The sequence below is a fragment of the Pteropus vampyrus genome, unplaced genomic scaffold, assembly GCF_000151845.1.
Source record: "Pteropus vampyrus isolate Shadow unplaced genomic scaffold, Pvam_2.0 Scaffold85, whole genome shotgun sequence".
In the NCBI taxonomy this organism is placed as follows: Eukaryota; Metazoa; Chordata; class Mammalia; order Chiroptera; family Pteropodidae; genus Pteropus; species Pteropus vampyrus.
This window is the reverse complement of record NW_011888866.1, coordinates 6,580,688-6,591,766: the sequence shown is the minus strand read 5'-3', so window position 1 is coordinate 6,591,766 and position 11,079 is coordinate 6,580,688. Positions and strand designations below refer to the sequence as shown.

The following is an 11,079-nucleotide window of genomic DNA, read 5'->3' as shown; positions in this document are numbered from 1 at the left end:
CTCCCTAGGGTTTTTATCTGGAGTGGTCTTCTTCAAGGCTTGCTGTTCTCATAGAAATGTCAGATGTTCCCATCAGCCTCCACTTTCTTCCTAAACTAGCCCAAGAAGCCTGTCTTTGGGGATTCTCTAACTCTTCTGTGAAAATCACCCCCAAAGGACAGTATTTAATAGAGTTTGTCACTCACTGTCATATACTTCCTCAAGGAAAACCCTCCTGGTGTAGTTAGTCTGTTTCTAAGACCATGCTTTCAACCATCTCCAGGAGGGTAGAAAGTTGAGAACAAAACAGACAGCCTTGGGCTTCATCACATCCGTCCACACAGATGTTTCAGGAATACCTACTGTGAGCGGAGGTGGCTCAGTCCCTTCAGGAGGTTCCAGAGAAGTGGAAAACAGACCATCCCTTGTGAATCAAGCCCTTTTGTTTGTTTAAGTCTTCAAAATTATTAGTTCAGTGCCACCTTGTGGATGAAAAGAACACTGTTTGTTGTGACCGCTGGACACGATTTTCTTCCAGGGAGCAGTGGTTTTCACTCAATGTGGATTATTATATTATTAAATTTTGTGCCTGCAGGTTGCTTCGGGGTCATTAATTTAGTTTTTTCCCCCCTAACGTTAAACCTCTGTTGAGAGGATGCTGATACAGGCGAGCAATCAATTATATTCTAGGAGGCACTTATCTAGTTCAGTAGCTTTCAAGTGTTTTTGATTATGACCTCAGGTAAGAAATACCTCTTGCATTGCAACCCAGTGATTCATACATCCTTACAATAAATATTTAGTAGAAAATATTATATGTACTAAATACATACTAAATATATAAATATCTAGTACAAAAGTGTCACAAAACATTATTTGCTTGTACTCTATTTTTTTTTCAGTTATGCTTAATTTTAAAATGCTGATCTGTGATATTGAATTTATATGTTCTACACACACACACACACACACACACACACACACACACACACACACACACACACACACGGTTGCTACCTGTAGCTGGAAACCCCTCTCTTTTTATAGAAGAGGAAACTGAGGCCCGGAGGGAGGTGGCATTTGCTCAGGTCCGCTGATCTCCAATGTAGTGGGGGTCCACCTGATCTTCCTTGGGTCCTCCTGTGCACTGCCAAGTTCTCTGTGCTCCTCACATGCCCTAGCTAAGCACCTAAACCCCTTCTCGTTCTAGATGCGCAGGATGGAGGAAGAGTTACGGGACTACCAGAGAGCTCAGGATGAAGCCCTCACAAAGAGGCAGCTTCTGGAGCAGACGCTGAAGGACCTGGAGTACGAGCTGGAGGCCAAGAGTCACCTCAAAGATGACCGCAGCAGACTCGTCAAGCAGATGGAGGTCTGTGGGCCAGGGCCTGTGGAGAGCGAGTGTGGAATGCGAGGCGGGCAGCCTCTTTGCTCACACCTCAGCCTCTTGGAGGTCTCTGGTTTTTATTTTTTCAAACTGCTGGATGATAGTAAGGTCATTTCTTTGTGGGGAAGATGCTGCTAATTAATAGACTCATAAGGCATCAGAGCTAGAAGGAATGATGGAGATATAGCCTGGTGTCCTCATTATCTTGATGAAGAAGCAGAACAGAGTTCCAATGAGGTTTGAGACGTTTATGTAAGGGCAAACACTGATAGTTCATTTTCTGTTTGCTGCTTTGGGCGGTGCTTCCAGTTACAAAGGAGAGAAGACCATTGCGATCCAGAGAGGGGCTGAGCTATGCATTGAACCCAAACTGTCTAACTCCTAGGGGCACCCAATGCTCATTTGCCACACCATGTGCTCCATTCTTGTTTCTGGATTCTGGCCGGTTTTCCTTACAGATGATCCAGCTTTGCCAAAGCTAGCAGCAAACTATAGCTTGATTCCTTTTTGGACACACAGTATATACACAGTCCAAGACAATATATGAGAAAGTGCTCAGGGAAGTCATCAGCTTGGGGTAATCTGTTCACAGGATGAAAACACAACACACTAGAAAAATGCGAATCGAGTAATAGAATCTAGTTATGAACAGTCCTCTGAAAATGATAGGAAGAACCTTAACATCAGCCCACCTGAACTTACAAAAAGGAATAATCCTCAAGAACAAAACTAACCCCACACCAGAAACATCCCCCATCCTCCCTCACCACCCACATCCCGATGGAATTTAAAAATGGGCAGAGACACCTAAAAATCTATGAGAGATGTTAAAATGGTCAAGATTTTGATAAAAGCCAGACAGTGCTCAAGGCCAGGGAGAGATAGCTTGAATTTAAAATCAATGGAATTCATGATTCAACTTTGCAAATAAATAGAAATAACCTCTAAAACCTCCAGGGGACTTAGTTGGAATTTATATCTAGGGAGTGATGTTTCAGTCATCAAAGATTTTATTAGATGGGCCTTTTTTAGAGGCTAGAATAACCTGGTTACAGTTTTATTCCTTTTGTAAGATTGCTGGATATTTTGCTAAAGTCCTGGTTCTGATCTCGTTAGGAGGGGTCATTTTAAGTCAAGCTAAATTCAATCTAGTTAGCTAGAAAATAATTATTCTAGGACCCACACAATTTGGTTAAAAGCAAGCTAAAGCCTCATTAGGCAGTGACGTAAGAGCCTTGCATGTAATGACCTTTGGCCCGGTCCCCTGACCACTCCTGCTGGATTCTGTACAGTACAGATTTGAGGCAGGAACAGAGCCCTATGAAGAGGTGCTTTTAGCTGAACATTGAGTTGTCAGGTCATCTCCTTCTAGAATATTCTTACTAAAAAGAACATTTCTTTTTGCTAACTCAAGGTCTAGAAGCAGTGACACAATTAAGCTTCATTTGCCCCTCTAATATTTTAGAGATTTCTCCATTAATTAGAAAATGAATAGCTCTCCAGGCCCCACCCCTGTGAAGCACATTGTGTGTGGGGGGCGGCGAGGGGGGTGGCGGTTCCTCCCCTGAGAGACAGCTGGCAGGACTGTCTTGTTGTGACTAATATCTTGCCTGTTTTTTCACTCGCACTTAAACTAACTCTTAGGACTGAAGCACTTTCTCAACAACAGGCATTTTATGTAAACTCAAACTCAGGTAGCTATCTTATGCAAATACAGCACTTGTGGATCCTTAGTGCTTTCTGACTAGGATAAAACTGGCCCGGAAGGAGTCAAGAACCACTGAAAATTTAAGAAGTTTGGTGCAGGATTCATCTGGCTCTCTGTTCTGAGTTGGACTTTGGGACTCTTGGCTTCTGTGAGAGAACTTTCTGGATTCCCTATAGATTTCAGTCAGTAACAAGGAAGGCATTCACAGCATTTTGTCATTCACATGAGTTCTGTGAATTTTCTTTTTGGCACATACAGAGGCATCCATAGCTTGTCAGCCAACTTCGACAATGGCAGAGACAATATTTTTGTATAGATGCTGCTGACTAGTGTTTAAACTCACAGTACTGATTGCTTTTTTGTAAGTATGGCTCTGAGTTAACCCAGATATATGATGAATTGGCTGGTGACAGTAAAGACACATGCACAAAACTCACAGCGTCTCCAGCTCTAGGTGTGGTGGTTTGTGTCAGAAGCCTCATTTTTTTCTTTTGTACACAAAGCTATTTTGCAATGCTTTTCTCTTAACACTCAATGATGTTACATTAGAAGCTAGCAAGGAAGTTAGAAATTACTCTTCTTTTGTGATGGTTGGTTTAGCAGAATGGGCCGACACTGTCTTTATGTTATTCCAATGCAGACTTGGGGCTGCACAGTATTAAATGTCTGAGGTTCCTTCGAAGAAAGAGGCAGGTGCAAAAAAAAAAGGCTGTTATAGAATTGACTCCTGCAAGGCTCTTGGGAACCCCTGAGCAGGAGGGAGGCAGAACAATGTCCCAAGCTTGGAGTATTTAGAGAAATGTGCCGTGGACGGTATCTCAGTTCCCACAGGTAACTTAGATACCCGTTAGGCTAAGGTAGGTCTTTGTAAAGTTATTGATTCAAAAGGGAGAAAAAGACTTGAGGGATACATGCTAAAATATCCTTCGTGCTTATGTTAGGGTTTAGGGTAATATTTTTTTTCCTTTTATGTATATTCTAAATGCTCAGCAACATTTTATATTATAAGAGCAATAAAACACAGTTTTAAAAATATCTGTTTTGGGCGTTGTGAGAAATAGGCACATTTTCCCCCAAACCCTAATGACACTCAGCTCTGATGTGCCCTGGGGTTTCCTTGCACAGGGCAGCCCTTGCTCCTAACCCAGATCAGTGCACATAGGCTGTGTTTGTGGCTTCTTTCTTAGGACAAGGTGTCTCAGCTGGAGATGGAATTAGAAGAAGAAAGAAACAACTCGGATTTGCTGTCTGAGAGGATCACTCGGAGCAGGGAACAGGTACAGTACTGTCTGGGGGTGGTGAGTAGATTGTCCTGCCTGAGAAAGGAAATGTGAGCGGTCCAACCTGAGGATTCACTTGGAGCAGGGAAGAAAGTTCATGCCTTATGGAAACCACATAGTCTTCATAGTAAGTTACTAGGAGGGAGGAATAATATGTAACATCAGGCATAAAGTAGAAGTTTCCAGAGTAGTTATGGATAAAGTCTGTTAGCTGTAATAGGCAAAATGCGTTCAGAGCTGAGGCTCTAAGAATCATTAGTTTAGCAAGCAATTGTGTGAAATTTGGTAGCCAGCAGTATGTTAGTGCAATGGCAAGTGGTATGATGCAGTGTTTTACTTTAAGGACTTTACAAGCTAATTAGCAATATATAAACCTATGAGGCATTCACAATACGATAACAGTACCTTCCAAGTTAATGCTTTTTGCAGTTTTGAAAGGAGTTTCACTTACGTTTGACCCTTACAGCAGCACTGGGGAGCAGCCAGGAACAGTTCTCACTGTCTGGACACTGTAGATAGTAGAACTAATGTCCTAAACTACACTTAATATAAATCCCCAGGTTTATAGATTTTGTTTCCATTTTTTAATCAAGGAAAAGTTCAGAATGGTTAAGTCACATCCTGGGGATGGGCTGTCACATCACTAGAAATTGGTGGACTATTACCTGGTTGCCATGTCCCTACTATACGCTCAAACCATTTGAGAGAGAAAAATATGGAAACATTACAGAGCGAGGATTCAGAACACTCAGTGGCAGTTTTGAAAAGAACTTATAGTCATTAATTTCAGCCTTTCACTTACATGATACCTGTGGATACCTGTAGAAACCTCTGATGGGATGTACTTTCAGTGACAACTTAGTTGTACACCTAGCTCCTGTAAATGGTGCTGGAGAAACTGTACATGGACATTTAGAAAACTTCACCTCTTGATTTGCTTTGGGCACTTTCTTATTTAAACATTGCAAACAAAACCTAAAAACCTTGGATGATGCTAAGAAAAATTTAGGAAATTATCTGTGTAAAGGATTGACGTAAAAAATCTGAAATACAGATTAATTTAGGCAAAATCTTCCTTATGCAAAGGGCCACTCTCCTCTGGTCACTCTTCTACTTTTTCATATTCACCACCTTCTCCCATCTTGGAGTAATCAAGAACTGGAGGTTCCAATGATCAGGGGCAGTGCCGTCTGAGCTGGTAGCCCCTACTCAAAGTCGAAGGGGGATCATGGTTTCTTTTCCTTCTGCCATTGTTTCCCTGTCGACAGGTTCTTTACAAACAAGATGGGCATGCTACTTTGCTTCTGAGAGTGAAGGAAGTTCGAACTGGAGGAGGCTCCATCTACCATCCCCACTGAACTTGGGTTCTGTGCAGCATGTCGCATTTCCCTGGAGGGTGGCATTCCATCTGACCTGAACTTCAGAAATTTAGAGAAAGACCTTCATGAAACCAAAAGTCCAGATGGAGAGCCCAACCTTGACCTTTGAGCCCTAATAGGTTCTTACTTAAGCCTGCATTTTCTAAATTCTCTCACCAGTGTGAAAGCTGTTTAATTACCAGTTCCTGCCAGCTTGGCTAAGTACACATTACCACAGGGCATTTGGGGATCTGCTAAGCATTCATGATGAGAGAAGTGGCCATGAATTTGTTTTGCTAATGCTTCTTGTGACTTATGCAGGGGGAATGGTGGGAAAGTATGTCATCCTATCAATAACCAGACACTTAAAACAGACTTCTGGACCCACATGTTACACCCAAAACAAAACACAGACAAACCGAACCAGAAGGTAGTTGCCTCCTTTGGTTTAGTTTGCTTTTGGCCTTTTCTTACTCCTCTCAGCTGAGCACTTAGATCGTTGGGGGATAGAACTGCTCTCCATGATGTGGTCAAGGCTGAAAATATTTTCACTGAGCCGAGAACTTGCAGTAAGCCCAGGGAGGAAGTTATGGGAACTAACTTGATCTACCGGAAAGAGCACCGGGCTATATTTGTCCAGGAGGTTTCTGAAAGCTTTTTTAAATTCCAACATTGAAATGTTATGAGACGGTTGTATCAAATCAGAGGTATCTGAGTCACCCTTTACTTCCCCTATTGTCTCCCTGTGTCTGAGTTATATGCCAAAAAAAGATGAGTTTCACAGTCTCTAGCTTCTTTGCCCTATTAGTTCTGTTTTTTATTTTCTCTTCTCACCGCACTCTCTGAGGTAGAGAGGGTAAAGCCTGGTGTCTGTTATAAGTGGAGAAATTGACATGTTCTGATTGATGGAGGGAATTGCAAAAGCAACCGATAAAACCGCTGAGATAAAGTGATCTCTCTTGATTGAGTGCTCAGGCCTCTCTTCTCGCCTGTGTCACCTCTGGATTTGTGAGGAAGGGTAGAGAAAGGTGTTGACCAAATACCTGGCTCATAGGAAAGCATTTAATTCTCACTCAAAGTCAAGGTCAACCTGAGACTTATTTCTTGCCTCTTAAAGTAAAAGCTCTGAGGAGAGGGCCCTGGCTGTAGACAGTTGGGTCCTAATTTTGAAGCTGTTTCAATCTGTTTATGTTAATTTCTAGGGTCGTGTGCCTGCTGCCTTCCTGCCAGAATCAGAACAATGAGAAACTTCCAAACTTAAGACCCCTTCCCCTCTGCTCCCTAAAATGCTGACCTATGATACCTCCTTAGCAGGGGACATCTCCTAAGGAGTAGGAAATGATGTCTTCTATTATCTCCAAACTGGTTTATAGCATTGACCCTGGATACGCAACAAACTGCTATTATTCCCTGAAAAGGGAAGAGAGGAGAAATTTCATTTCTGAGATCTTGCTCTCTTTGAATTCAAAAGCAAAAGGTTACGGCTCTCTACTTAAACTTTGCCTTCTTACAAACTCTTCTTCTGAATCTTTGCTTCCCCCAAACATCTCCCATTCTTTTTCCTAATCTTAGTGATAGGGCTCAGGTGAAAAAGTTAGGAAAACAAATACACAAAAAAAGAGTATCTAGTGATTTTAGCAAATGGCCAGCCCCTTTCACAGAATCTTGGATCTGTCAAGGACCTCCGAGTTGATCTCCTCAGACTGGTACAGTGGAGGAGAGATCTGAGGACCTGAGCCACCACGTCACATAGCTGGTTAGTTGCAGAGCTGGCTGTAGGTCTCTTGACTCCCAAGGTTCTATCTAGCAGTGCTTGCAAAATGTGATGGACACCTACTGTGTGCATAGCATTGCGGTAAGGCTGCAAAATTATCAAAAGTGGGCCCTGTCCTTGAGGCGCTGTGGTTTGTTTGAAGAGATGAGGCATGACTGAAAAATGGATAACTAACAAGAAAAAGGAGCAAACACCAAATCAAAGTGGATTGAGGCATCTAATGAGAACAAGACCACAGCTGGGTGCCGTGAAAGAGTTCTTAGAGGAAGGTGGACCTGGAGCTAGCTTTGAAGGAAGGGTAAGATTTCGACAAACCAAGAGGAGTGGGAACGGAATCCTGGATAGAATGAATGGTGTGAACCAGGACTGGGAGGCAGGATTTATACAGTATTTTGAGGATCAGTGGATGGACTACTGTGGCTTGATCAGGTTTCCAGTTTCCATAAGGGAATAACAGGAGAGGCAGGTTGAGGGTTTAGAATGGACTCTATCCTGATGGCAGTGGGGAGCCATAGAAAGTTATTAAACAGAGAAGTGAAGCAGACACAGTGGTCTGCAAGATTAACGTGGCCGGGGGTGGGTGCTGGGAGAAGGAGACACCTGAAGGGAAGCCTCAGCTGGGCTGTTCTGAGGGAGAAGACAGGAAAGGCAGCATGAGATCATTCTGTTCTTTCCATGGTTTTTTTTTTTTTTTTTCCTTGTGCAAAGATCTGATGCTCACTCAATAAATGCTGACCATGCTGTTTGTGAGTTCTCAGCCTTCCTAAGGCCTTTGTTTCCCACACATGCTCAGGATATTATTTTTTCAGACTGATAGATTCAGGGAATCTTAATAGAGAGACAAATTTTTCAAACTTTTAGATGCTTGGAATTTGTTTTCAAATTTGGCTAATGTGATGGAAAAAGGATAGATTTCTATTTGATAGAATGATGTCTTCTTTTACAAAACAAAAGTGAGGAGTATTTGTTTTCTCACCCAAATACAGTTTCACCTTATGTAGAGGGTTTCTGATTGACTTAAAATTGAAGGAAAAGTCAGTTAAATAGTGGATATTTTATTGGCTTTTGGTATGTTTAAATACAGAGAATCCTTTTTTTCTTTTCTTTCTCCAAAACTGTGTTTTCATTTATGACAATTGGCACCTTACTGAGGATTCTTTAGGTGCTGGGTGCTGTGTCTGTGCCTCGCTTAGGCTTTCAAGGGCTTGAGAGGCTAAGCGGAGGCCAAGGGTAACTCAGCTTGCAAGAGATGGAGCCACAATTTGACTGTAAAGCCTACTGCCTCCTACCTAGTCTCACCATCAGACTGTAAAAGTAAAGACCCACCCCCAATCCATTTGGGGCCACTATTGCCAAGTTAAAAATAATGCCATGGTGTCTCTCAATATGGATGAGGATTTACGTTCACCTGATTCTCTCCTGACTCTCCTCATGAGTCCAGGCTTTAAATAGCAAAAGAGTGCCCCAGCTTGGTGTGCTTCAAATGGTTTTGATGTTCTAGTTCCTTGGACACTGCCATGTCATGGCTGGTTGAGTGAGTACAGTTAACAGTAGAGCTGGGCCTGTAAAGAGAGGTGTTCTCTTGGCCATGGAGGCAAAGACGACCCAGCCCAGTAGAAAGACAATTCACCAAGCCAGGCAGCCGGTGGTTGGGATGAAAAATACCAACTTTAGAGTTTCGGGTGGCTTCATGGTCTTTCCAGGGGCCGATGGAGACTGCTCTGTTGCCTTGGCAACTGCAGGATAAATCCCGGTTGCTAAAGTCTTGGGCTTCTGCAGTCACTTTAAGGAATTGCTCCCCAGTGGCCAGTTCACACCGGCTCCTCAGTCTGCGCCAGGGAGATGCAACCACCAGAATGCCTGGGAAATCAGGCTCCTTGTAGTCAGTGAGTGAAAGATCAAAATGGGATTTCTTTCTTCCTTGCCTTCTTTCCTTCCTCCCTTCCTTCCATCTACCCTTCCTTCCTCCCTCCTTACCTCTCTCTTTCCCTCCCTCCCTTCCTAAAATGATACTAATCTCAGAACGACCTTCTGTTATATTGGTTGTTCAAAAACCCAATGTGTACAGTTGGTTAATAATGATTTTCTTTTCTCATGACTGAGTATCATTTTTAATACCAGCCAGGAGTGTATGCTCACCAATCCCTTTACAGCCCAATGGTAAACACAGGTGATGGGGTTAAATATTGTTATTAGCAATCATAAATATCTCTGGCTTTTCATTAACCCAGAAGGCAGCTGCTTCTAATCCTGAGAGTTGGCTCGGGTCATAAAACCCATTGGAATCTGATACTGTTATTTCTGATCAGAATGCTCAGCGTTTCGCATTCTTTCAGTCCAGCTGTGATAAACTGTTGCCTTCAGCTCCCAGTTCTGTTTTTAATTCAACTGGAAAGTTTTTATTTGGTCTATTTAATATAGCTGAAGGGTAAACGGCACGTAAAGCACTAAGCTTGTATAAGAAATATTTTGCCAGCCTCAGATTTACTTCCCTCGTCAAATGAGGAGGCTGGCCAAGCCGGAGGCTTTATTATTTTTTTCTTGCCAGTGTGGGTTCAGGATAAGAGGGATCTGATCTGGAATATTTTCAAGTCATTGGACTAGTCCTAGGGACCACTATATTGGGCACAGCTAAAATACTCCTGGTTTACAGTAAAGCCCATCCTTGGCAGCAGTCTCTGTAAAACCATGTGATACTCCTTATACAAGGCTCCATGTGGCAGATTTATTTTATAATTTACTGTCAGGCTGTCCTTATTGAAGAATTAAAGGAAGCCTATCATGTTTGCCAAAAACCTTGGTTTCCAAAAGACTCACGAAAAATTGACTGCCTGGTCACAGCAACTGTTAGGTTTTATGGTTACACATGTGTTCCTTCTTGTACTTCACTCTGATTTATTTTATACTTCCATTTTAATAGCCGTCTTTAAGGGGACATATTTATTGTTTGTTTTATTTTGTTTTCTTTTTTTTTTTTTGGAGAGTCACCATTTGCCTGGGGCTGTCCAGGGAGGTCTTGAACCTGCAGAGGCCTCCTGGATGCTGCTTCCTGAGAGTGCCTCTGCCCCCAGGAGGAGGCCCATTTCCTGGTGGGGTCCAGATTTTCCAGTCAAGGGCAATGAGCGAGCAAGACTTTGGCCAGCGGCTGCTTCTTTTAAGTGGCAGAATTTGTCTTGAGTCCTGGGCCCAGTGCTGTGTGCTGTTTGGTGAGCCTTGAATCCCTCTACTGTAGACACATCGTCCTTTTGGGCTCCGAGGTCCTCGCCAGAACTACCCCTGCTTGTAGGATTGTGCATCGTTGAGGGCTCTGGTCCTACAGGTTTGCTGAGAGGAGAAAAGGCATATATGATTTTCAGCCAGAAAGCCTGGGATAGAATCCCAAAACTGCTTCCGCCGTTCCTGAACCGTCCACCTGGAAAGTGGGGGTGCTCACATCTACCTCAGAGGGTGCCTGGAGGATTAACGGGCTCCTACATGGACGCTCAGAGTTGCTCAGGGCCTGTCGCCAGGGGCTCGTGATACTTGGTACTTCCCTAGGTCCTCGGGTCCTCAGGCCGGAGCACAGCTGCAGAAGTCACCACCTGACCCCGTAA

The 11,079-nt window shown here is 43.2% G+C and overlaps 1 protein-coding gene across 2 annotated transcripts in view; it reads left to right on the top strand.

Moving 5' to 3' along the window:
• CGNL1 (cingulin like 1) overlaps positions 1-11,079 on the top strand; it is a 157,327-nt gene that overhangs the window by 130,853 nt on the left and 15,395 nt on the right. For both annotated transcript variants that reach the window (XM_011363426.2, XM_011363427.2), the window contains 2 exons: positions 1,190-1,351; positions 4,262-4,351. In XM_011363426.2, coding sequence (XP_011361728.1) covers positions 1,190-1,351; positions 4,262-4,351 — 252 coding nt within the window. The remainder of the gene's footprint in view (positions 1-1,189; positions 1,352-4,261; positions 4,352-11,079) is intronic.